At 49.0% G+C, this 27,262-nt stretch overlaps 2 protein-coding genes and 1 long non-coding RNA gene across 3 annotated transcripts in view; 1 reads left to right on the top strand and 2 right to left on the bottom strand.

The window, feature by feature from the left end:
- Positions 1 to 295: 295 nt before the first annotated feature.
- On the top strand, positions 296 to 4,060 carry LOC127921154 (cell death-inducing p53-target protein 1-like; the record flags this gene model as incomplete). Its single annotated transcript, XM_052504966.1, has 3 exons — positions 296 to 530; positions 860 to 1,055; positions 2,334 to 4,060. Coding segments are annotated over 3 exons (546 nt in total), but the record flags the coding sequence as incomplete, so codon positions are not given.
- Positions 4,061 to 7,843: 3,783 nt separating this feature from the next.
- The window catches only part of LOC127921153 (ubiquitin carboxyl-terminal hydrolase 7-like), an 82,433-nt gene continuing 63,014 nt past the window's right edge, over positions 7,844 to 27,262 (bottom strand). The window contains 11 exon segments of the mRNA XM_052504965.1: positions 7,844 to 10,337; positions 13,313 to 13,398; positions 14,018 to 14,022; positions 15,312 to 15,383; positions 22,878 to 22,997; positions 23,182 to 23,281; positions 23,655 to 23,697; positions 24,164 to 24,233; positions 25,308 to 25,502; positions 25,886 to 25,982; positions 27,030 to 27,129. Coding sequence (XP_052360925.1) covers positions 10,231 to 10,337; positions 13,313 to 13,398; positions 14,018 to 14,022; positions 15,312 to 15,383; positions 22,878 to 22,997; positions 23,182 to 23,281; positions 23,655 to 23,697; positions 24,164 to 24,233; positions 25,308 to 25,502; positions 25,886 to 25,982; positions 27,030 to 27,129 — 995 coding nt within the window. The 3' untranslated portion in view covers positions 7,844 to 10,230.
- On the bottom strand, positions 17,976 to 20,744 carry LOC127921156 (uncharacterized). Its single transcript, XR_008108304.1, has 5 exons — positions 20,273 to 20,744; positions 19,949 to 20,218; positions 19,697 to 19,912; positions 19,046 to 19,639; positions 17,976 to 18,029 (listed from the first exon to the last, which is right to left on the bottom strand). It is a non-coding gene; the product is annotated as an uncharacterized LOC127921156 (long non-coding RNA).

The following is a 27,262-nucleotide window of genomic DNA, read 5'->3' on the forward strand; positions in this document are numbered from 1 at the left end:
ACTGTACCTGTGTATCATATAGGTTACGTCCCAGGTTGTTACTATACTGTACCTGTGTATCATATAGGTTATGTCCCAGGTTGTTACTGTACCTGTGTATCATATAGGTTACGTCCCAGGTTGTTACTGTACCTGTGTATCATATAGGTTACGTCCCAGGTTGTTACTGTACCTGTGTATCATATAGGTTACGTCCCAGGTTATAACTATACTGTTGCTGTGTATCATAAGTGCCAGGTGTTACTTGCTATAGATTGTACATATTTTACATATTGGAGCTATCTAATCAACCTCTCTCTTTCTCTATCTCTCCATCAAACCCTCCCCCGCAATTCTCTCCCTCATCTCACCCCTCCCTCCCTCGCTCTCTCCTTCTCCCCCTCCCTCCCTCCCTCTCTCCCTCTCTCTTCCAGTTGAAGGACAAGGTGATAGTGGGGTGAAGGTATATCATGTCCATACCCCCTTCAACCCTCCTTCCTCCACCATCCCCTCCAGTGACTACTCTGTGTTTCAGTCTCAGGGAAAGCCAGGTAAGCACTTCCTGTCCTAAGCCTAATTTATACTGTCCGCAAGCACACAACACCAGAACTGCAGCAACACCAGCTAGCTCGTCTAGCTAGCTAAAATGAAATCTCATTTGGTCAAAGAATTGTTTTGACTTCAAAAGAAACTTCGCAATCATGGCGTATTTATAACTGGTAAATTCCCAGGTTCCAAGGGAGATTATTTTGAAGGCAGCAGAAGTATCTCTCTCTCGTCTCTACCCATTATACCATCTTTGTCTCCCTTGTTCCCCTCTATACCAGCAGTGTTGGAACCAGACAAAATATAACTTGTCCTCTTCTCTCTCTTCCCCTAGTGTACACCAGTGGAGGAGGTGGTATTGGAGGAGGTGGGGAAACTCCCACTCAGAAGTTTGTGAGTTATGACACAGAACTGGGCCGTTCAGAGGGCATGACCACCTGTACTTCCTGTCAACAACAGGTGATGACGAACGTGACCTATAAAGTCGGAGCCTACGCCTGGCTCATGTGCATCCTCTTCATCCTCTGTGGGTGAGTAAAGAAGGGGATGGGGGAGGGTGGGAGGGATAGAGGGGAACAGAGGGACCCAGTGATCTTCATCCTCTGTGGGTGAGTGAAGAAGAGGAGGGTGGGGGATAGAGGGGAACAGAGGGACCCATAGTGGTCTTCATCCTCTGAGGGTGAGTGAAGAAGAGGAGGGTGGGGGGATAGAGGGGAACAGAGGGACCCATAGTGGTCTTCATCCTCTGAGGGTGAGTGAAGAAGAGGAGGGTGGGAGGATAGAGGGGAACAGAGGGACCCATAAAGTGGTCTTCATCCTCTGAGGGTGAGTGAAGAAGAGGAGGGTGGGGGGATAGAGGGGAACAGAGGGACCCAGTGGTCTTCATCCTCTGAAGGGGAGTAAAGAAGGGGAGGGTGGGGGGATAGAGGGGAACAGAGGGACCCAGTGGTCTTCATCCTCTGAAGGGGAGTAAAGAAGGGGAGGAGTTATAGAATGTCTTGATACTTTTGAGAGAATTGTCTAAAATCAACGGAACACCATGTCTCTCTCCCACCCTTCTCCCCATCCATCTCCCACCCCTCTCCCCCACCACTTCCACTCTCCCCATCTCCTCCTATCCCCCTCTCTCCCCCACCCCTTCCACTCTCCCCATCTCCTCCTATCCCCCTCTCTCCCCCACCCCTTCCACTCTCCCCATCTCCTCCTATCCCCCCTCTCTCCCCCACCCCTTCCACTCTCCCCATCTCCTCCTATCCCCCCTCTCTCCCCCACCCCTTCCACTCTCCCCATCTCCTCCTATCCCCCTCTCTCCCACCCCTTCCACTCTCCCCATCTCCTCCTATCCCCCTCTCTCCCCCACCCCTTCCACTCTCCCCATCTCCTCCTATCCCCCTCTCCCCCACCCCCCCTCTCCCCCTTCCACTCCCCCCACCCCTTCCACTCTCCCCATCTCCTCCTATCCCCCTCTCTCCCCACCCCTTTCTCCCCATCTCCTCCTATCCCCCTCTCCCCCACCCCTTCCACTCTCCCCATCTCCTCCTATCCCCCCCTCTCCCCCCCTTCCTCTCCCCATCTCCTCCTATCCCCCTCTCTCCCCCACCCCTTCCACTCTCCCCATCTCCTCCTATCCCCCTCTCTCCCCACCCCTTCCACTCTCCCCATCTCCTCCTATCCCCCCTCTCCCCCACCCCTTCCACTCTCCCCATCTCCTCCTATCCCCTCTCCTCTCCCCATCTCCTCCTATCCCCCCTCTCTCCCCCACCCCTTCCACTCTCCCCATCTCCTCCTATCCCCCCTCTCTCTCCCAGGTTGGTAGTGGGCTGCTGTCTGATCCCGTTCTTCATGAAACACTTTAAGGATGCGTACCACTCCTGTCCTCGTTGCAACCGCATTATCCACGTGGACAAGCCACGCTGCTGCTGACCGCCCTACCACCACCCACCACCCTACCACCACCCACCACTAGGGGAGCTGCTGCTGACCACCCTACCACCACCCACCACTAGGGGAGCTGTTGCTGACCGCCCTACCACCACCCACCGCCCTACCACCACCCACCACTAGGGGAGCTGCTGCTGACCACCCTACCACCACCCACCACTAGGGGAGCTGTTGCTGACCGCCATACCACCACCCTACCACCACCCACCACTAGGGGAGCTGTTGCTGACTGCCATACCACCACCCACCACTAGGGGAGCTGCTACTGACCGCCATACCACCACCCACCACTAGGAGAGCTGTTGCTGACCGCCATACCACCACCCACCACTAGGAGAGCTGTTGCTGACCGCCATACCACCACCCACCACTAGGAGAGCTGCTGCTGACTGCCCTACCACCACCCACCACTAGGGGAGCTGCTGCTGACCGCCCTAACCCCACCCACCACTAGGGGAGCTGCTGCTGACCGCCCTAACCCCACCCACCACTAGGGGAGCTGCTGCTGACCGCCATACCACCACCCACCACTAGGAGAGCTGTTGCTGACCGCCATACCACCACCCACCACTAGAGAGCTGCTGCTGACTGCCCTACCACCACCCACCACTAGGGGAGCTGCTGCTGATCGCCCTAACCCCACCCACCACTAGGGGAGCTGCTGCTGACCGCCCTAACCCCACCCACCACTAGGGGAGCTGCTGCTGACTGCCATACCACCACCCACCACTAGGGGAGCTGCTGCTGACCATCCTACCACCACCCACCACTAGGGGGAGCAGGTGCTGACTGCCATACCACCACCCACCACTAGGAGAGATGTTGCTGACTGCCATACCACCACCCACCACTAGGGGAGCTGTTGCTGACTGCCATACCATCGCCCACCACTAGGTGGAGCTGGTGCTGTGGCCAATATGCTTTACGACCAGCAGGGGAGCTGTGGCTCTGCTCTCAGTCTGACCACTGGCCACTCTCTCGGTCTGGATTCCATTAGAAGAGCACCAGTACAGTGAAATACCTTTCTCACAGAAAACATGCTCCCTTTCCCTCATGCCCCCACAGCTCGGTGTAGGAATTTGAGAGTGGTTATATTTATCCAGCCCCATCCCTCAGCTGTTTACCAATGCAGTGGCGGGGTCAGGGTGACTGTTTTTTGGTAGTTCTTTGAATTGCAGATTGCCCTTTAAAATTTCGGGTTTCAATACGGCTCTTATGGACACTCTTTCAGAACAGCGAGGGAGAGGAAAAGGGGGGGGATGTTTTCAGAATGGAATCCAGCCGAAGGGAGAGACCTCCTAGCAGCAGCCCCACAGAAACCTACAGGATTTACACAGTCGTAGGTTGAATCCCAAAATGGCACCCTACTCCCTATACAGTGCACTACGTTCGAGAGGGAGCTAGTACAAAAGTAGTCCACCATATAGGGAATAGGGTACGATTTGGGACGCACTTTAGTTTAAATGCTGACCTAACTTACTGTACCAGAGGGTTGTAAATAGTATGAATCTGTGACCTATTTTTGTAAAATAAAAATAAAAACAAGCTAGCAGATGAAGACGTGGTAGAGCTCAACCTGGCCCTTGTTCACAAAGGGAGTAGGGTTGTACAGTTCTAGTAACTTACCCAGGTTTCCCACAAACCCCAGGTTGGAATATTGGCATATGAGAAGGGAAGAGGGTAGCCTGGGTACCAGTCTGTTAAGATATCATTCCACTCTTTCTCTTGGCAAACATGGCTTGACAAAGAGTGGAATGTTAACACACAAACAGACTGTATTTCTCCAGGCTAGGAAGAGGCAGAACATACGGGAATACGCCAACCGGGATGTCTGATTGGTTACCGGACTATTGCAACCCGTTGAGTAACCTTATACAGAACCTTCAGATAGAAATGTGTTGTGTAGAACAGACATGATTCCCTGGTAAATGTATATCTATATTCCCTTGAGTAACCTTATACAGAACCTTCAGATAGAAATGTGTTGTGTAGAACAGACATGATTCCCTGGTAAATATATATCTATATTCCCTTGAGTAACCTTATACAGAACCTTCAGATAGAAATGTGTAAATGTATATCTATATTTGTAACCTTATACAGGGCCTTCAGATAGAAAGACATGATTCCCTGGTAAATGTATATCTATATTCCCTTGAGTAACCTTATACAGAATCAGATAGAAATGTGTTGTGTAGAACAGACATGATTCCTGGTAAATATATATCTATATTCCCTTGAGTAACCTTATACAGAACCTGCAGATAGAAATGTGTTGTGTAGAACAGACATGATTCCCTGGTAAATATATCTATATTCCCTTGAGTAACCTTATACAGAACCTGCAGATAGAAATGTGTGTATGTCGGTTTCTCAACCCAGGGCCTTAATCAAGGGAATATAGATAGTAATGTATACATTTACCAGGGAATCATGTCTGTTCTACACAACACATTTCTATCTATATTCCCTTGAATAAGGCCCTGGGTTGACCAACCGACAGACAACGAGCCCAATATTCAGATAATTATCATTATAGCTATGATTCCTACAAATCGGGCGTCCTTTAGTGCTCTCCCCAGGTCTTCCCCCCTTTCAGAAAGCTGTTATGTACATAAAGGACTGAACTGGGTGTTATACCATATTTTAGAATAAACCAAATATGATTTTATTGAGAAAACTCATGATTTCTGTCAACTACAATGACGTGCAACAACATCACACAGCTGACCTGATATTCTGTTATATTGTGTAACACCACCACACAGCTGACGAGAAATGGGAGTACTGTTATATTGCTTATATAGATTATATTCCTCTAATAAAATATATTATCACTTTTGTTGTGGTTTGGTTGTTGCATTAGACAGGGAGTTGAGAGTAAATGAGAGGTGGTTCTTAACTGACCCAATGGTCAAAATAAACAAGTTTTTTTTTTTTTTTTTACCTTTATTTAACCAGGCAAGTCAGTTAAGAACAAATTCCTATTTTCAATGACGGCCTGGGAACAGTGGGTTAACTGAATGTTCAGGGGCAGAACGACAGATTTGTACCTTGTTTGCTCAGGGGTTTGAACTTGCAACCTTCCGGTTACTAGTCCAACACCACTAGGCTACCCTGCCGCCTCTACACTCTAACCACTAGGCTACCCTGCCGCCTCTACACTCTAACCACTAGGCTACCTGCCACCTCTACACTCTAACCACTAGGCTACCTGCTGGTTACTAGTCCAACACTCTAACCACTAGGCTACCTGCTGGTTACTAGTCCAACACTCTAACCACTAGGCTACCTGCACCTAGTCAACACTCTAACCACTAGGCTACCTGCTGGTTACTAGTCCAACACTCTAACCACTAGGCTACCTGCTGGTTACTAGTCCAACACTCTAACCACTAGGCTACCTGCTGGTTACTAGTCCAACACTCTAACCACTAGGCTACCTGCTGGTTACTAGTCCAACACTAACCACTAGGCTACCTGCTGGTTACTAGTCCAACACTAACCACTAGGCTACCTGCTGGTTACTAGTCCAACACTCTAACCACTAGGCTACCTGCTGGTTACTAGTCCAACACTAACCACTAGGCTACCTGCTGGTTACTGGTCCAACACTCTAACCACTTCTTCCACATTGTTACGCTACAGCCTTATTCTTAACATTTATTAAATCACCACCCCCCATATCAATCTACACACAAAACCCCATGACAACAACAAAAACGGAAATATCACATTTAAATAAGTATTCAGACCCTTTACTCAGTACTTTGTGGAAGCACCTTTGACAGCGATTACAGCCTCGAGTCTTCTTGGGTATGACGCTACAATCTTGGCACACCTGTATTTGGGGAGTTTCTCCCATTCTTCTCTGCAGATCCTTTCAAGCTCTGTCAGGTTGGATGGGGAGCGTTGCTTCGCTGCACAGCTATTTTCACGTCTCTCCAGAGATGTTTGATTGGGTTCAAGTCCGTGCTCTGACTGGGCCACTCAAGGACATTCAGAGAGACTTGTCCCGAAGCCACTCCTGCATTGTCTTGGCTGTGTTCTTAGGGTCATTGTCCTGTTGGAAGTTGAACCTTTACCCCAGTCTGAGGTCCTGAGCGCTCTGGAGCAGGTTTTCATCATGGATCTCTGTGTACTTTTCTCCGTTCATCTTTCCCTCGATCCTGACTAGTCTCCCAGTCTTTGCCGCTGAAAAACATCCCCTAAGCATGATGCTGCCACCACCATGCTTCACCATAGGGACAGTGCCTGGTTTCCTCCAGATGTGATGCTTGGCATTCAGGCCAAAGAGTTCAATCTTGGTTTCATCAGACCAGAGAATCATGTTTCTCCAGACCAGAGAATCGTGTTTCTCATGGTCTGAGAGTCCTTTAGGTGCCTTTTGGCAAACTCCAAGCAGGTTGTCATGTGCCTTTCACTGAGGAGTGAATTCAACCTGGCTACTCTATTATAAAAGCCTGACTAGTGGTGCAGAGATGGACATTATATAGACAGGTGTGCACCTTTCCAAATCATGTCCAATCAATTTAATTTAGACTCCAAGTAGAGTTAAGGAAACATCAAGGGTTATCAATGGAAACACGATGCCACTGAGCTCAATTTCAAGACCAGATATTTCTGTTTTTAATACATTTGCAAACATTGTGTATTGTGATGTCATTATGGGGGTATTGTGATGTCGTTATGGAGTATTGTGATGTCGTTATGGAGTATTGTGTGTAGATTGCTGAGGAAAAACTCATATTTAATCAATTATGGAATAAGGCTGTAAACGTAACTGTATGTGGAACTAGTCAAGGGGTCTGAATACACTGTGCATCCACACCACAACTACACTAGATTTTCTTTAAACATAAATCGGTATATTTCTGGAAGTAGGCCAACAAGACAACTTGCTCGTCCTGGTGCTGTCCTTCTCAGCATTGTTTGAACATATACATCCAGTATATACAGTGAGTGTACAAAACATTAAGAACACCTTAATATTGAGTTGCACACTGGACTGGCAGCGAGCAGCACATGGAGGTGTTCTTAATGTTCTGTCCACTGGCTCCATATAAAACTGGTTTTAACTAGACTCAGATGGGACTGGCAGCAAGCAGCACATGGAGGTGTTCTTAATGTTCTGTCCACTGGCTCCATATAAAAACTGGTTTTAACTAGACTCAGATGGGACTGGCAGCGAGCAGCACATGGAGGTGTTCTTAATGTTCTGTCCATATACTGGCTCCATATAAAACCTGGTTTTAACTCGACTCAGATGGGACTGGCAGCGAGCAGCACATGGAGGTGTTCTTAATGTTCTGTCCACTGGCTCCATATAAAACCTGGTTTTAACTCGACTCAGATGGGACTGGCAGCGAGCAGCACATGTTTTTATAGAAAATTTTATTCAACATACATTTTCCAGCAAAAAAAAAACAAAAAAAAGGCAATATACAGGAGTAGTTGTGGTACACTGCTGCTACAGGGACGAGCTTCAACTGGAAACACACCCAATCAAGGAGGAACAAGGGCGTTGATCAGGGCCCGTATCCACCAAGAGTCTCAGGATAGTAGAGCTGGTCGAGCAGCAGTTTGGCCTTTTTAGATCGTAAAAGAATAAGCTTGTACGGACAGATCCTAGATCAGCACTCGTAAATCAAATACTTTTTGTGGATAACGGGCCCTGATCTCATCATCTAGGGTGACAAAACTCCAGTAACTTTTTTCCCCCAGAATTCCCTGGGTTTTCCCAGAAATCCCTGTTGGATGATTCCTCTGAATCAGAGGAGGATACGCAGGTAGTCTGGAATCCTCCAACTGGGATGTGTGGAAAACCTGGGAGTTTTTTTGGGGGGGGAAAAGTGACCATTTCTGAACCCGAATCCCACCGGTCAGTAGCGCAGCTCGTTATCTTAACCCTTAACATCACTATCAGAACCAACGGGTGCCGTTAGTTAAAACAAAAACAGGAGAAAACAGAACCAAAACAAGAATCTAAAGAATCAAGGAACCCCCAAAAACCAAAAACCAAAAACTACACAAGAAATATGAACACCTGAATCTTCTCAGTTTGTAGCCAACCAATAACATCGTTCTGTTTCTCATTTCACATGTTTTTTTTTGTTGTGTTTTTTTAAATATATACACACAATTTCAAATCTCTTCACAAAGCCAACTATGATGGGCTTTTAGGGGGGGGGGCATTCCATCTGTGCTTAAGAAAAAAGGTCAATGTGTTTGTTGTTCTAGTAATAATTATAGTAACACTGGTTCTGTGTATATATGGTGAAACCAGAGGGCTCACTAATGGCCGAAGCTTCCTACGAAAGCAGCGCTACTCAGTCAAACTCCCCAAACCCCAGAGGTGGTACAGCCCATCACAAACCCTCAGTCAAACTCCCCCAGCACAAACCCTCAGTCAAACTCCCCCATCACCAACACCAGAGGTGGTACAGCCCATCACAAACCCTCAGTCAAACTCCCCCATCACCAACACCAGAGGTGGTACAGCCCATCACAAACCCTCAGTCAAACTCCCCCTTCACCAACACCAGAGGTGGTACAGCCCATCACAAACCCTCAGTCAAACTCCCCCATCACCAACACCAGAGGTGGTACAGCCCATCACAAACCCTCAGTCAAACTCCCCCATCACCAACACCAGAGGTGGTACAGCCCATCACAAACCCTCAGTCAAACTCCCCCATCACCAACACCAGAGGTGGTACAGCCCATCACAAACCCTCAGTCAAACTCCCCCTACACAAACCCCAGAGGTGGTACAGCCCATCACAAACCCTCAGGGATGGAGAGAACATAACAGGGCAGGAAAAGAGGAGAGGAAGGGCAACGTTAAAATCAAAAGACCAAAGTTGCCATTTACCAGTCCTGAGAAACGGCTTTGATATGGAGTGGCAACGTGCAAGATGAAAGTACAGACCACTTCTTCTCTTTTTACATTTATTTTAAACAGATGCTGTGGATTTTAAATTTATTATACAAGAAGATATTGCAGAAAAAAAGACAAAAACTGATTTCTTTTTTTTTTTTTCTTTTTTAAAGATGGAAACACTTTGACTAGTTGACTAAAGGAGAAGGGGGGGGGGTATGAAGAGGATCACATCAGGAATACTAGTCTCAAGCTTCAACACTTCTGCAACTGAGTCTCTTCTTTAAAAAGACCAAATCATCCTTCTTGGTTTCTGCTAACGATGTCGTCTATCTCTTTTCTTTCCCCCCCACTATACGCAGCAACGCTCTTTACGTTTTGAAACAACTCTTATTATTAAAAACAAAAAACAAAATAAACCAGGAAAAAGTCAAGTTCCATCTTCCTGTCCTTTTCTCCAATTTCATTTATTTCATCCAGACAAAAATAGGCAGTCGGAGTTAGAGAAGCCAAAAACCTAACAGCCTCAAAAACAGTAGAAGGGCGGTGGTGGGGGGAGGAAGGGAGAGAGGGGTTTGGGTGGAAGGGGTGGTATAGTATTCATCATCATCATCATCATCAGCAGCCTGCTAATGGATGGATGGATGGATCCGTGTCTGTGGAAGGTGTTAGAGGTGGGGCACAGACAATTGGTTGGTTACAGTCTGTGGTTATGGTGGGTTAAGGAGGAAGAAGAGAGAGAGGAGGAAGAGGAGAGAGAGGGGAGAGGAGGAAGAGAGAGGAGGAAGAAGAGAGGAGGAAGAGGAGAGAGGAGGAAGAGGAGAGAGGAGGAAGAGGAGAGAGGAGGAAGAGGAGAGGAGGAAGAGGAGGAAGAGGAGGGTTGCTCAGTTGTGGATCTTGATAGCTTTCTCCAGGTAGGTATAGCGACCTCTCTTCGGGGCTTTGTTGAAGTGGTCCAGGCCTAACCAGGGTCGAGGATGGGACATGTTACCTAGAGGGGAGAGGAGGGATGTTACAAAACCACAGCACATAGTTACCATTCTGAGAGAGAGGAAGCCTGGTGGTGGTGGTCGTAGTAGTGTCACAAAACCACAGCACATAGTTAACATTCTGAGAGAGAGGAAGCCTGGTGGTGGTGGTAGTAGTAGTGTCACAAAACCACAGCACATAGTTAACATTCTGAGAGAGAGGAAGCCTGGTGGTGGTGGTAGTAGTAGTGTCACAATACCACAGCACATAGTTAACATTCTGAGAGTGAGTAGTAGTAGTGGCAGCGGTAGTTAGCAGTAGAAGTGGCAGCGGTAGTTAGCAGTAGAAGTGGCAGCGGTAGTTAGCAGTAGAAGTGGCAGCGGTAGTTAGCAGTAGAAGTGGCAGCGGTAGTGAGTAGTAGAAGTGGCAGCGGTAGTGAGTAGTAGAAGTGGCAGCGGTAGTGAGTAGTAGAAGTGGCAGCGGTAGTTAGCAGTAGAAGTGGCAGCGGTAGTTAGCAGTAGAAGTGGCAGCGGTAGTGAGTAGTAGAAGTGGCAGCGGTAGTTAGTAGTAGAAGTGGCAGCGGTAGTTAGTAGTAGTAGTGGCAGCGGTAGTTAGTAGTAGAAGTGGCAGCGGTAGTTAGTAGTAGAAGTGGCAGCGGTAGTTAGTAGTAGAAGTGGCAGCGGTAGTTAGTAGTAGAAGTGGCAGCGGTAGTGAGTAGTAGAAGTGGCAGCGGTAGTTAGTAGTAGAAGTGGCAGCGGTAGTTAGTAGTAGAAGTGGCAGCGGTAGTTAGTAGTAGAAGTGGCAGCGGTAGTTAGTAGAAGTGGCAGCGGTAGTTAGTAGTAGAAGTGGCAGGTAGTTAGTAGTAGAAGTGGCAGCGGTAGTTAGTAGTAGAAGTGGCAGCGGTAGTGAGTAGTAGAAGTGGCAGCGGTAGTAGTAGTAGTGGCAAGTGGCAGCGGTAGTTAGTAGTAGTAAGTGGCAGCGGTAGTTGGCAGTAATAGAAGTGGCAGCGGTAGTTCTGTAGCTCAGTTAGTTCTGTAGAGCATGGCGCTTGTAACGCCAGGGTAGTGGGTTCGATTCCCGGGACCACCCATACGTAGAATGTATGCACACATGACTGTAAGTCGCTTTGGATAAAAGCGTCTGCTAAATGGCATATATTATTATTATTATTATTATTAGTTAGTAATAGAAATGGCAGCGGTAGTTAGTAGTAGAAGTGGCAGCGGTAGTTAGTAGTAGTAGCAGTAGTAGTAGCAGCAGCGGTAGTTAGTAGTAGCAGTAGCAGCAGTAGTAGCAGCAGCGGTAGTTAGTAGTTAGCAGTAGCAGCGGTAGTTAGTAGTAGAAGTGGCAGCGGTAGTAAGTAGAAGTGGCAGCGGTAGTTAGTAGTAGAAGTGGCAGCGGTAGTTAGTAGTAGAAGTGGCAGCGGTAGTTAGTAGTAGAAGTGGCAGCGGTAGTTAGTAGTAGAAGTGGCAGCGGTAGTTAGTAGTAGAAGTGGCAGCGGTAGTTAGTAGTAGAAGTGGCAGCGGTAGTTAGTAGTAGAAGTGGCAGCGGTAGTTAGTAGTAGAAGTGGCAGCGGTAGTTAGTAGTAGAAGTGGCAGCGGTAGTTAGTAGTAGAAGTGGCAGCGGTAGTTAGTAGTAGAAGTGGCAGCGGTAGTTAGTAGTAGAAGTGGCAGCGGTAGTTAGCAGTAGAAGTGGCAGCGGTAGTTAGTAGTAGAAGTGGCAGCGGTAGTTAGTAGTAGAAGTGGCAGCGGTAGTTAGTAGTAGAAGTGGCAGCGGTAGTTAGCAGTAGAAGTGGCAGCGGTAGTTAGTAGTAGAAGTGGCAGCGGTAGTTAGTAGTTAGCAGTAGTAGTAGCAGCGGTAGTTAGCAGTAGAAGTGGCAGCGGTAGTAAGTAGAAGTGGCAGCGGTAGTTAGTAGTAGAAGTGGCAGCGGTAGTTAGTAGTAGAAGTGGCAGAGGTAGTTAGTAGTATTAGTGGCAGCGGTAGTTAGTAGTAGAAGTGGCAGCGGTAGTTAGTAGTAGAAGTGGCAGCGGTAGTTAGTAGTAGAAGTGGCAGCGGTAGTTAGTAGTTAGCAGTAGTAGTAGCAGCGGTAGTTAGTAATAGAAGTGGCAGCGGTAGTTAGTAATAGAAGTGGCAGCGGTAGTTAGTAATTTTCAGTGGCAGTGGTAGTTAGTAGTAGACGTGGCAGCGGTAGTTAGTAGTAGTAGCAGTAGTAGTAGCAGCAGCGGTAGTTAGTAGTAGCAGTAGCAGCAGTAGTAGCAGCAGCGGTAGTTAGTAGTTAGCAGTAGCAGCGGTAGTTAGTAGTAGAAGTGGCAGCGGTAGTTAGCAGTATTAGCTAAAAGTCCCAGAATAACCACTGGGCTGATATTTGGTTCTTTCTGCCGGTTATCAACACAACACAGAATATCTTCTCCTCTATATTCCATTTCTTGTAAAAATATAACACCATGTTCCTGATCCAAACCCATATCAGAAACTCAGCAGACTAAACAATTGAACAACTACATGTAATTTGAGACAGGGTTCATTTGTTCATCTATGGCCATAATATTGGGTCAAATCACATTAGACCTATAATTCATAACAGCTAAATAATTGAATGTATTAAATTAATAGTTTAGGTCCAAAATGACAAAACACACATTGAAACTCATTTCTGAAGCTTCTATATTGCAATAATCTACATGACATAGAAATACAATCTAATTTACACAGCATACTAAGATTCCCAGAGTGCATTTCATTTCCCAGGGTGCAACGCTCTGCCCAGGACTGCTGGCTTGCTTGTCCACACAAAGGTGTGGACTAGCTACCGCCCCTAGAAAGACAAGTAGCCTGGCTAGCTACCGCCCCCAAGAGACAAGAGACAGGCTGGATCCAAGAGAAGACAATAGCCTGGCTAGCTACCGCCCGAGAGAAGACGACATTGGACCCGAAAGTCTAGTGAAGACAAGTAGCAACGTTTTGGCAGCTACCGTGCAAAACCAGTAGCTAGTAGACTGTACCTGGCCTGGAAGTCTTTCAGGTTGACCTCGTACTCATCCTCAGTGATGTGCTGATGCCGGCCCATCATCACTATGGCAAAACTTGAACTGCAGACAAAACAAAGAACACAGTGAGTATTCAGTAAGGGTTTAGACCTCCCTCCTGGTTATAACTGCTCATCACTGAACAGGTCAGTAAGGGGTTTATACTTCTCCTTCCTGGTTTAAGACAATAGATGGCTGATGGATGTAGCAGCATAGCGGCTAGGCTATAGATGGCTGATGGATGAGCAAGTAGCCTGGCTATAGATGGCCCTAGATGAAGACAAGTAGCCGGCTAGGCTATAGATGGCTGATGGAGAGAAGACAAGTAGGCCTGGCTGGACGGATGCTACCACCCCCAAGAGAAGAGACAGGCTAGATCTGACGGATGTAGCAGCAAGCGGCTAGGCTATAGATGGCTGACGGATGTAGCAGCATAGCGGCTAGGCTATAGATGGATGTAGCAGCATAGCGGCTAGTGTTATAGATGGCTGATGGATGTGGCAGCATAGCCGCTATAGTTGGCCGATGGATGTAGCGGCATAGCGGCTAGGCTATAGATGGACGTAGCAGCATAGCGGCTAGGCTATTGATGGATGTAGCTGGCAAGTCTTTCAGGTATAGACCTCGTACTCATCCTCAGTGATGTGCTGATGCCGCCCATCAGCACTAGGCAAACTGGAACTGCAGACAAAACAAAGAACACAGTGAGTATTCAGCATAGCGGGGTTTATAGCAGCCTAGCCTAGGTTATAACTGATCAGCAGCTGAACAGGTCAGTATAGATGGATTTAGCAGCTTCTCCTTCCTAGATTTAAGCAGCATAGCTGGCTAGATGGATGTAGCAGCATAGCGGCTAGGCTATAGATGGATGTAGCAGCATAGCGGCTAGGCTATAGATGTAGTTTTTAACAACAGAAAACAGTAGGCGTTTTAACAACGGTCTTCGCCGCAATTCCATTTCAAAACGTTGCTCAACTGTCAGTATGATTGTGTGTATCAAAACGCTCCCTTCACTCTGCGTGCTAAGTGGGAGTGGGAGCCAGCAGAGAAACATGGGGCTGGGTTTCAGACTCATAAAAGACACACCGTTGTCTACGGTACCCTCGCCTTATGCTCTTGGGGGACTCCCCGTATGCGAGTGTACAATTATGTAGACGTCAGGCGGCTGAAACGTCCCATAATTCAATTCACCATGGTTGTACATCCCGCTAAGAAAAGTCAACATACAAGATTAAAGTAAAAAAACAAATGTAAAAAAGTGTAGAAAAATGTGCTGCTAATGCACATGACGGCACAAACACGTCTCGTAAAACTAATGATGTTTCTGTTTGGTTCGCATTTGGAAATGGTAGAAATAAACATTTTCCTTATTCAGAAGTTCCAGCTAGGCAGGCTAACGTTAGTTAGCTAATTTAATTTGCTAGCTATCCTACAGTAGGTGTATATGAATAATTATATAGTTAATATAAGTAGACATGCAATCATAATTGACTGTAACACATATAAAAGCATCCACAAGCTACCGGTGGCTGAAAATACAATTGCGGGATGAGACGACTTTCTGGACAAGGGCGGGTCCATTTAAAAACCTAAATCATTAAGTTTCCACTTCATTTGATTACTGAGGGGAGAGGGTGTGTCTTTTAAGTGTTTGGAATGCAGCCAAGGACTGGGCAGACACTGTCATAGCAGGAAGCAGGTTAATTGTACATTACCGTTGACCAAATAATGGTTTTTAGAACACAAAAAATCTGCAGTTTGTGTAGCCTAATCATCGAAATTACCGACATTATCAAAACGGCTTCGGTATGAGGGCAATGTTGTCAGTAATTTTCGGTTTATCGTTAGTGGACACCCTGGTAAGAGAGCAATGGCGAGGGAGGAGGAGAGAGAGAAGGCGAGAGAGGGAAGGGAGGAGAGAGGGAAGGGAGAAATAGGGAGGGAGTGAAGACAGGGTAGAAAGTACTGACCTTCTCAAACTCTTTCTCCTGTATTTCCAGCATGCTCTGAATCCTCCTCATCACATCTCTGAACGGCTCACCCTGAGAACACACACAAGAGGTAGTCAAACGCACAGGAAAAACCCAGCAGCGATACAATCCTCCAAGCTGTTTAAAGGCACAGTCAATTTAGTGTATGTAAACTTCTGACCCACTGGAATTGTGATACAGTGAATTATAAGTGAAATGATCTGTATGTAAACAATTGTTGTAAAAATGACTTGTGTCATGCACAAAGCAGATGTCCTAACCGACTTGCCAAAACTATAGCTTGTTAACAAGAAATTTGTGGAGTGGTTGAAAACAAGTTTTAATGACTACAACCTAAGTGTATGTAAACTTCCAACTTCAAGTGTATATCAAACCTTTAATCTACTCAAAGATCCATTATTAGCGTGTTCTAACCACTCCTATAAAAACGCTAGATTATCAGACACTCAACAACAAGGTCTGATTTCATTATTACTGAAACAGGACCCAGGGGGTAAGTATAAAAATCCAGTCTAAAAAAAAAAACAAAAAAAAAAAAAAAATTGGAGGCCCCTTTACACTTCATTGCTGTGATGCAAAACTCCTGACAAAATGCAGAGCGAATAGAACGACTTCGAAAAAAGACCTTTGATAAATCTTGGGGAATCTCTTGTCCAACAGGTTAAAGTCATGTACAGCAACACCAAGATTTAAAATCATAGAAATAAACTCCTCAGCAAGTATTGAACGGCCAGGAGGAGTTAAACAAGGTTGTCCGTTGTCTAATGTATTTGTTCTGTCCGTTGTCTCCGTTCTGTCCGTTGTCTCCATATGTATTTGTTCTGTCCGTTGTCTCCATATGTATTTGTTCTGTCCGTTGTCTCCATATGTATTCGTTCTGTCCGTTGTCTCCATATGTATTTGTTCTGTCCGTTGTCTCCATATGTATTTGTTCTGTCCGTTGTCTCCATATGTATTTGTTCTGTCCGTTGTCTCCATATGTATTTGTTCTGTCCGTTGTCTCCATATGTATTCGTTCTGTCCGTTGTCTCCATATGTATTTGTTCTGTCCGTTGTCTCCATATGTATTTGTTCTGTCCGTTGTCTCCATATGTATTTGTTCTGTCCGTTGTCTCCATATGTATTTGTTCTGTCCGTTGTCTCCATATGTCCGTTGTCTCCATATGTATTTGTTCTGTCGTCTCTGTCCGTTGTCTCCATATGTATTTGTTCTGTTCTGTCCATATGTATTTGTTCTGTCTCCATATGTATTTGTTCTCTCCGTTGTCTCCATATGTATTTTGTTCCGTTGTCTCCATATGTATTCGTTCTGTCCGTTGTCTCCATATGTATTCGTTCTGTCCGTTGTCTCCATATGTATTTGTTCTGTCCGTTGTCTCCATATGTATTTGTTCTCTCCGTTGTCTCCATATGTATTTTGTTCTGTCCGTTGTCTCCATATGTATTCGTTCTGTCCGTTGTCTCCATATGTATTCGTTCTTCGTTGTCTCCATATGTATTCGTTCTTCCGTTGTCTCCATATGTATTTGTTCTGTCCGTTGTCTCCATATGTATTCGTTCTGTCCGTTGTCTCCATATGTATTTGTTCTGTCCGTTGTCTCCATATGTATTTGTTCTGTCCGTTGTCTCCATATGTATTTGTTCTGTCCGTTGTCTCCATATGTATTTGTTCTGTCCGTTGTCTCCATATGTATTTGTTCTGGCCATTGAAATGCTCTCTTAAGTTTAGATCGAACAATTAACATCAAGGGTTTACAAAATCATAGACTAAAAACAAGTCTTAATATATGCAGATGACTCAAGTTTATGAACTTTTTATTCATTTTTATATTTTTATTTATTTTTTAAATCACACCGTTTAACTCTAATCATATCACAGTTTATGTATTCACTAATGACGCTATCTACTCCAGACTACTCATCTTTCAAATTACATATTTACATTTATTTGGAATGGTAACCCAAATAAAATTAAACGTGCTTATTTATATAATTAATATGTTAGGGGGACTGAAATGTAATATATTAAAAAGCATTAAAAGATCTCACTAAAAGCTTCACTCATACAAAAGTTCTACTGAAACCCAAAATGGTTCCTCAGTAGCAACATTTGTTGTTAATCCACAATACTAATCTAGTGAAAAGGAAGCCTGCACACAATATGAACATGCATCCTGTTGGCAACAAGGCACTAAAGTAATACTGCAAAAAATGTGGCAAAGCAATTATCTTGTTTTAACAACATTATGTGGCAAAAATAGTAGCAGTGCAGTACAACAAGACTAGACGCCTCTGTCCGAGACGGCAGACTAGACGCCTCTGTCCGAGACGGCAGACTAGACGCCTCTGTCCGAGACGGCAGACTAGACGCCTCTGTCCGAGACGGCAGACTAGACGCCTCTGTCCCTCTGTCCGAGACGGCAGACTAGACGCCTCTGTCCGAGACTAGACGCCTCTGTCCGAGACTAGACGCCTCTGTCCGAGACTAGACGCCTCTGTCCGAGACTAGACGCCTCTGTCCGAGACTAGACGACTCTGTCCGAGACGGCAGACGACTCTGTCCGAGACGGCAGACGACTCTGTCCGAGACGGCAGACGACTCTGTCCGAGACGGCAGACGACTCTGTCCGAGACGGCAGACGACTCTGTCCGAGACGGCAGACGACGCACCTCTGTCCGAGACGGCAGACGACGCACCTCTGTCCGAGACGGCAGACGCGCCTCTCCGAGGCAGACGCGCCTCTGTCCGAGACGGCAGACGACGCGCCTCTGTCCGAGACGGCAGACAGACGCGCCTCTGTCCGAGACGGCAGACGACGCCTCTGTCGAGACGGCAGACGACGCGCCTCTGTCCGAGACGGCAGACGACGCGCCTCTGTCCGAGACAGGCAGACGCGCCTCTGTCCGAGACGGCAGACGACGCGCCTCTGTCCGAGACGGCAGACTAGACGCGCTCTGTCCGAGACGGCAGACGAGACGCGCCTCTGTCCAGACGGCAGACGCGCGCCTCTGTCCGAGACGGCAGACGACGCGCCTCTGTCCGAGACGGCAGACGACGCCTCTGTCCGAGACGGCAGACGACGCGCCTCTGTCCGAGACGGCAGACAGCGCCTCTGTCCGAGACGGCAGACGACGCGCCTCTGTCCGAGACGGCAGAGACGCGCCTCTGTCCGGAGACGGCAGACGACGCGCCTCTGTCCGAGACGGCAGACGACGCGCCTCTGTCCGAGACGGCAGACACGCGCCTCTGTCCGAGACGGCAGACGACGCCTCTGTCCGAGACGGCAGACGACGCGCCTCTGTCCGAGACGGCGACGACGCGCCTCTGTCGAGACGGCAGACGCGCCTCTGTCCGAGACGGCAGACGACGCGCCTCTGTCCGAGACGGCAGACGACGCGCCTCTGTCCGAGACGGCAGACGACGCGCCTCTGTCCGAGACGGCAGACGACGCGCCTCTGTCCGAGACGGCCTCTGTCCGAGACGGCAGACGACGCGCCTCTGTCCGAGACGGCAGACGGCAGACGGCGACGCAGCCTCTGTCCGAGACGGCAGACGACGCGCCTCTGTCCGAGACGGCAGCGCCTCTGTAGACGCCTCTGTCCGAGACGGCAGACGACGCGCCTCTGTCCGAGACGGCAGACGACGCGCCTCTGTCCCGAGACGGCCTCTGTCCAGACGGCAGCGCCTCTGTCCGAGACGGCAGACGACGCACCTCTGTCCGAGACGGCAGACGACGCACCTCTGTCCGAGACGGCAGACGACGCACCTCTGTCCGAGACGGCAGACGACGCACCTCTGTCCGAGACGGCAGACGACGCACCTCTGTCCGAGACGGCAGACGACGCACCTCTGTCCGAGACGGCAGACGACGCACCTCTGTCCGAGACGGCAGACGACGCACCTCTGTCCGAGACGGCAGACGACGCACCTCTGTCCGAGACGGCAGACGACGCACCTCTGTCCGAGACGGCAGACGACGCACCTCTGTCCGAGACGGCAGACTAGACACCTCTGTCCGAGACGGCAGACTAGACACCTCTGTCCGAGACGGCAGACTAGACACCTCTGTCCGAGACGGCAGACTAGACACCTCTGTCCGAGACGGCAGACTAGACACCTCTGTCCGAGACGGCAGACTAGACACCTCTGTCCGAGACGGCAGACTAGACACCTCTGTCCGAGACGGCAGACTAGACACCTCTGTCCGAGACGGCAGACTAGACACCTCTGTCCGAGACGGCAGACTAGACACCTCTGTCCGAGACGGCAGACTAGACACCTCTGTCCGAGACGGCAGACTAGACACCTCTGTCCGAGACGGCAGACTAGACACCTCTGTCGGCAGAGACGGCAGACTAGACACCTCTGTCCGAGACGGCAGACTAGACACCTCTGTCCGAGACGGCAGACTAGACACCTCTGTCCGAGACGGCAGACTAGACACCTCTGTCCGAGACGGCAGACTAGACACCTCTGTCCGAGACGGCAGACTAGACACCTCTGTCCGAGACGGCAGACTAGACACCTCTGTCCGAGACGGCAGACTAGACACCTCTGTCCGAGACGGCAGACTAGACACCTCTGTCCGAGACGGCAGGCAGACTAGACGGCAGACCTCTGTCCGAGACGGCAGACTAGACACCTCTGTCCGAGACGGCAGACTAGACACCTCTGTCCGAGACGGCAGACTAGACACCTCTGTCCGAGACGGCAGACTAGACACCTCTGTCCGAGACGGCAGACTAGACACCTCTGTCCGAGACGGCAGACTAGACACCTCTGTCCGAGACGGCAGACTAGACACCTCTGTCCGAGACGGCAGACTAGACACCTCTGTCCGAGACGGCAGACTAGACACCTCTGTCCGAGACGGCAGACTAGACACCTCTGTCTGAGACGGCAGACTAGACACCTCTGTCTGAGACGGCAGACTAGACACCTCTGTCTGAGACAGTAGACTAGAGTCCCACCAGATCCAGTCAGAACAGTCAGTCCCACCAGATCCAGTCAGAACAGTCAGTCCCACCAGATCCAGTCAGACCAGTCAGTCCCACCAGATCCAGTCAGACCAGTCAGTCCCACCAGATCCAGTCAGACCAGTCAGTCCCACCAGATCCAGTCAGAACAGTCAGTCCCATCAGATCCAGTCAGACCAGTCAGTCCCACCAGATCCAGTCAGACCAGTCAGTCCCACCAGATCCAGTCAGTCCCACCAGATCCAGTCAGAACAGTCAGTCCCACCAGATCCAGTCAGTCAGAACAGTCAGTCCCACCAGATCCAGTCAGTCAGAACAGTCAGTCCCACCAGATCCAGTCAGTCAGAACAGTCAGTCCCACCAGATCCAGTCAGTCAGAACAGTCAGTCCCACCAGATCCAGTCAGTCAGAACAGTCAGTCCCACCAGATCCAGTCAGTCCAGTCAGTCAGATCCAGTCAGTCAGAACAGTCAGTCCCACCAGATCCAGTCAGTCAGAACAGTCAGTCCCACCAGATCCAGTCAGTCAGAACAGTCAGTCCCACCAGATCCAGTCAGTCAGAACAGTCAGTCCCACCAGATCCAGTCAGTCAGAACAGTCAGTCCCACCAGATCCAGTCAGACCAGTCAGTCCCACCAGATCCAGTCAGACCAGTCAGTCCCACCAGATCCAGTCAGACCAGTCAGTCCCACCAGATCCAGTCAGACCAGTCAGTCCCACCAGATCCAGTCAGACCAGTCAGTCCCACCAGATCCAGTCAGACCAGTCAGTCCCACCAGATCCAGTCAGACCAGTCAGTCCCACCAGATCCAGTCAGAACAGTCAGTCCCACCAGATCCAGTCAGTCAGAACAGTCAGTCCCACCAGATCCCAGTCAGAACAGTCAGTCCCACCAGATCCAGTCAGTCAGAACAGTCAGTCCCACCAGATCCAGTCAGTCAGAACAGTCAGTCCCACCAGATCCAGTCAGTCAGAACAGTCAGTCCCACCAGATCCAGTCAGAACAGTCAGTCCCACCAGATCCAGTCAGTCAGAACAGTCAGTCCCACCAGATCCAGTCAGTCAGAACAGTCAGTCCCACCAGATCCAGTCAGTCAGACCAGTCAGTCCCACCAGATCCAGTCAGAACAGTCAGTCCCACCAGATCCAGTCAGACCAGTCAGTCCCACCAGATCCCAGTCAGACCAGTCAGTCCCACCAGATCCAGTCAGACCAGTCAGTCCCACCAGATCCAGTCAGACCAGTCAGTCCCACCAGATCCAGTCAGACCAGTCAGTCCCACCAGATCCAGTCAGACCAGTCAGTCCCACCAGATCCAGTCAGACCAGTCAGTCCCACCAGATCCAGTCAGACCAGTCAGTCCCACCAGATCCAGTCAGACCAGTCAGTCCCACCAGATCCAGTCAGACCAGTCAGTCCCACCAGATCCAGTCAGACCAGTCAGTCCCACCAGATCCAGTCAGACCAGTCAGTCCCACCAGATCCAGTCAGACCAGTCAGTCCCACCAGATCCAGTCAGACCAGTCAGTCCCACCAGATCCAGTCAGACCAGTCAGTCCCACCAGATCCAGTCAGACCAGTCAGTCCCACCAGATCCAGTCAGACCAGTCAGTCCCACCAGATCCAGTCAGAACAGTCAGTCCCACCAGATCCAGTCAGAACAGTCAGTCCCACCAGATCCAGTCAGTCAGAACAGTCAGTCCCACCAGATCCAGTCAGTCAGAACAGACCAGTCAGTCAGTGAACAGGGTCCCACCAGATCCAGTCAGTCAGAACAGTCAGTCCCACCAGATCCAGTCAGTCAGAACAGTCAGTCCCACCAGATCCAGTCCAGTCAGAACAGTCAGTCCCATCCAGATCCAGTCAGACCAGTCAGTCCCACCAGATCCAGTCAGACCAGTCAGTCCCACCAGATCCAGTCAGACCAGTCAGTCCCACCAGATCCAGTCAGACCAGTCAGTCCCACCAGATCCAGTCAGACCAGTCAGTCCCACCAGATCCAGTCAGACCAGTCAGTCCCACCAGATCCAGTCAGACCAGTCAGTCCCACCAGATCCAGTCAGACCAGTCAGTCCCACCAGATCCAGTCAGACCAGTCAGTCCCACCAGATCCAGTCAGACCAGTCAGTCCCACCAGATCCAGTCAGACCAGTCAGTCCCACCAGATCCAGTCAGACCAGTCAGTCCCACCAGATCCAGTCAGACCAGTCAGTCCCACCAGATCCAGTCAGAACAGTCAGTCCCACCAGATCCAGTCAGACCAGTCAGTCCCACCAGATCCAGTCAGACCAGTCAGTCCCACCAGATCCAGTCAGAACAGTCAGAACAGTCCCAGTAGAGACAACAGACACCTGTCTGATCTTCAACCAGGTCCCACCAGATCCAGTCAGACCAGTCAGTCCCACCAGATCCAAAGACCTCCAGATCCAGAACATGTCCCACCAGATCCATCAACATCTCAGTGTCAGATCCAGTCAGAACTCAGTCCAGATCCAGTCAGACCAGTTCCCACCAGAGCCAGAGACCAGGGTTAGATCCAGTCAGACAGGAGTCAGTAAGACAACACACCTGTCTGATCTTCAACAGGAAAGGGATTCCAAAAGTTCCAAAGACCTCCTTGTGGAAATGTGCGACGGGAATCAACATCTCAGTGTCCTTATCCAGGTCTACCTGGTCCAGAGGAAGTTCCTAGAGCGAGAGAGAGAGGGGTTAGGAGAGGAGGAACGTACCTCTATTCTGAAGGTGAGGAGAGAGAGAGAGAGAGAGAAGAGAGAGAGAGAGAGGAGAAGAGGAGGAAAGTACCTCTATTCTGAAGGTGTGGAGAGAGAGAGAGAGAGGAGTGAGCAGAGAGAGGAGAAGAGGAGGAACATACCTCTATTCTGAAGGTACGGCTGGCGGCGGGAGATAAACATTCTAACAGCTCGTCCTCCTGGTGAACCCCGATGATCTTATAGCTTACTATCTCCAACAGTCTGGAGAGGGAGGTGGGAGAGAGAGGGCGGGAGAGAGAGAGAGGGCGTGAGGGAGGGAGAGAGAGAGAGGGCGTGAGGGAGGGAGAGAGAGAGAGGGCGTGAGGGAGGGAGAAAGAGAGAGGGAGGGAGAGAGAGGGAGAGGGAGGGGAGAGGGAGAGAGAGGGGGGCGGGAGGGAGAGGGGAGAGAGAGGGGCGTGAGGGAGAGGAGAGGGGGAGAGAGAGGGGGCGGAGGGGGAGAGAGAGAGGGCGTGGAGGGAGAGGGAAGAGAGAGGGGGCGTGAGGGAGAGAGAGAGAGAGGGCGTGAGGGAGAGAAAGAGGGCGTGAGAGGGAGAGAAGAGAGGGCGTGAGGGAGAGAAAGAGAACCCCAGGGGGCGTGAGGGGGAGAGAGCCTTTGTCGGAGAGCTCCACCGCTTTTTACAGAGGGACACAGGGTTTATCGTAGAGAGGGAGAGTCAAAAGGTTACAAAGAGTGAGATCACATTTTTCACACGAGGTGACAGTACAGAATGTTACTTTTTATTTGAGGGTATTTTCATACACAGTTTATTTTGTTTATGCACTTTCTACATCTAGTTCCCCCTTTTGAAGAGGGGAAGTATTGGCAAATGCACTTGGCTGTATTAAAATAGTGAAAGGTTGTGTGTTTGGTTGAGATTTTAGAGGCAGGGTGGTCTCTATAAACTAGTCAGATACATTTGCAGCTTGTTTTGGTGTAACATTATGCCCCGCCCCCCCACTACTACCAATAACAGGGCATTGAAGAACCCCAGGGCGGTATGATACAGGCCCGACTACCACAGGGCAGCACTGTGGTGACAGTCCTCTGCCCCACACTACTACCGGGCGGTATCTGAGCCTTTGTCGGAGAGCTAACAGGGCTTTTACATTCCTCCAATAACAGGTCCCTGACACAGCCGTGTTTATCTGGGTAGATCAGGTGACTACTACTATTCTGGAGGGACTCTAAAATGACATAACATCATTTACCTTCATCATCAGGGTCAAAGGTTATCCAAAGTTGGTAGTCACAAGCTTGATGGAGTGAGATCACATTTTTCAAATACTAAACGATTTTGACAGTACAGAATGTTACTTTTTACTTTTGTGTGTAATCTAAATGTAGTCTCTCTACTGTACTGTAATCTAAATGTCCCAGGAAACCTCTACTGAATAAAAAATGTCGTGTCTCTACTGTGTGTAATCTAAATGTCGCCCACCACTCTACTGTGTGTAATCTAAATGTCGTACCACTCTCTACTGTGTGTAATCTAAATGTCACCACTCTCTACTGTGTGTAATCTAAATGTCGTGTCTCTACTGTGTGTAATCTAAATGTCGTGTCTCTACTGTGTGTAATCTAAATGTCGTGTCTCTACTGTGTGTAATCTAAATGTAGTCTCTACTGTGTGTAATCTAAATGTAGTGTCTCTACTGTGTGTAATCTAAATGTCGTGTCTCTACTGTGTGTAATCTAAATGTCTTTAATGTCTCTACTGTGTGTAATCTAAATGTCGTGTCTCTACTGTGTGTAATCTAAATGTCGTGTCTCTACTGTGTGTAATCTAAATGTCGGGTCTCTACTGTGTGTAATCTAAATGTCAGTGTCTACTCTACTAAATGTGTGTAATCTAAATGTCGTGTCTCTACTGTGTGTAATCTAAATGTCGTGTCTCTACTGTGTGTAATCTAAATGTCGTCTCTCTACTGTGTGTAATCTAAATGTCGTCTCTCTACTGTGTGTAATCTAAATGTCGTCTCTCTACTGTGTGTAATCTAAATGTCGTGTCTACTGTGTGTAATCTAAATGTAGTGTCTACTGTGTGTAATCTAAATGTAGTCGTCTCTACTGTGTGTAATCTAAATGTAATCTAAATGTCGTCTCTCTCTACTGTGTGTAATCTAAAATGTCTCTACTGTGTGTAATCTAAATGTCTCTACTAAATGTGTGTAATCTAAATGTCTCTACTGTGTGTAATCTAAATGTCTCTACTGTGTGTAATCTAAACAGGGAGGGGGGTGATGTTACCTCTTCTCTGTATTGGCTGTTGAGCCATATGGACTTAAAGCTCCTCCTGTTCTCAAAGTCTGTGATCTTCATCTTCAACTGAGAGGAGACAACATTAACAGTCAGTACACACACACACGAAACACAAACACCCATAGGTACAGGTCTTAAACATCTGAATGGGGACTGATAGGAAGTGACTCGCTGCTCTGCTGTCTACCGAGAGACACACCGTTCTTCACCGGGACGCGCCAGTCAAGACTCAGTCATCTGCTGTCACGTCGCCGTCAATGATGACTGTCAATCATATCTCTCTCACACACCCCACACACACACACACACACCCCACACACCCCACACACACCCCACACACACACACACACACCCACACACACACACACCCCACACACACACACACACACACACACACACACACACACACACACACACCACCACCCACCCCACCCACACACACACACACACCCCCACACCCCACACACACCACACACCCACCCCACACACACACACACACCCCCACACACCCACACCCACACACACACACCCACACCACTCACACACACCCACCACCCCACACACACCCCCACCACAGTTTCTTGGGTTGACGTGGTTTGAAGAACTGCAGCAAACTCCAGTTCCTTCATAGTTGTGTCTGAGAGGATTCCCAGGTCCGTCTCCCTGCCCACAGGACAGGAGGGGGAGGGAGGACGGAGAGACAGAGGAACACGGACACACACCCACACCCCACACAGGAGAAGAGCTAGGAAGGTTGGGAGTAGAGGAAGGAGGAGGAGAGAGACGAGAGGTTTGAAGAAGAGGCAGCAAATCTCGGAGAGTTCCTTGAGAAGAGAGAGAGGATAGGAGGAGAAGAGAGAGAGGGAAGGAGGAGAAGTGAGAGAGAGGATTATGAGCGAGAGAGAGGGGTCCGTCTAGGTACCTGAGAGAGAGAGAGGGAGTAGGAGGGGGAGGAAAGAGGAGGCGGAGAGACAGAGAAGGAAGGAGGAGAGAGAAGGAGGAGAAAGATAGGGAAGGGGGGAGAAGAGAGAGAGGAAGGGAGAAGAGAGAGAGAGAGAGGAGAAGAGAGGAGGAGGAGAGAGAGAGAGAGGAGGAGGAGGGAGAGAGAGAGGAGGAGGAGAAGAGAGAGAGAGAGAAGGAGGAGAAGAGAGAGAGGAGGAGGAGAAGAGAGAGAGGAGGGAGAGAGAGAGAGGAAGGAGGAGGAGAGAGAAGAGGAGAGAGAGAGGAAGGAGGAGAGAGAGGGAAGGAGGAGAAGAGGAGGGAAGGAGGGAGAGAGAGAGAGAGAAGGAGGAGGAGAAGAGAGAGAGGGAGGAGGGAAGAGAGGGAAGGAGGAGGAGAGAGAGGGAAGGAGGAGGAGAGAGAGAGGGAAGGAGGAGAAGAGAGAGGGAAGGAGAAGAGAGAGAAGAAGGAGAGAGGAGAGAGGAAGGAGGAGAGAGAGAGAGAGGGAAGGAGGAGGAGGAGAAGAGAGAGGGAAGGAGGAGAAGAGAGAGAGGGAAGGAGGAGAAGAGAGAGAAGGAGGAGAAGAGAGAGAGAAGGAGGAGGAGGAGAAGAGAGAGGGAAGGAGGAGGAGGAGAAGAGAGAGGGAGTAGGACGAGAGAGAGAGGGACAGGTTACTCAACAAGTCAACTTGGGGCATCAAACTTTTTGTACCGACTCAGTGTCGGCACGTAAAACCGGAGTGTGTGTCCGTGTGTGTGACGGCAGTCCTACCCCTGGGACTTGAAGAACTGGAGGAGCATGGGATCTGTGTTCAACCTCTGAGCCACCGTCTTCGCCACCTGACAAGACAAGTTAAAGAGACTCTCCAGTACTTTTGTAGGGTGCGGAACAGCTTCAAGAAAACAGTTGCTTTCAACAAGGGATTTCATGGCAAATTGAGGTAAGACAGTAATTCCGCTCATAGATTAATACATGAGTATGAACAACAGTATGAACAACAAACA

This window comes from Oncorhynchus keta, unplaced genomic scaffold (assembly GCF_023373465.1).
Source record: "Oncorhynchus keta strain PuntledgeMale-10-30-2019 unplaced genomic scaffold, Oket_V2 Un_contig_21582_pilon_pilon, whole genome shotgun sequence".
Taxonomy (NCBI): Eukaryota; Metazoa; Chordata; class Actinopteri; order Salmoniformes; family Salmonidae; genus Oncorhynchus; species Oncorhynchus keta.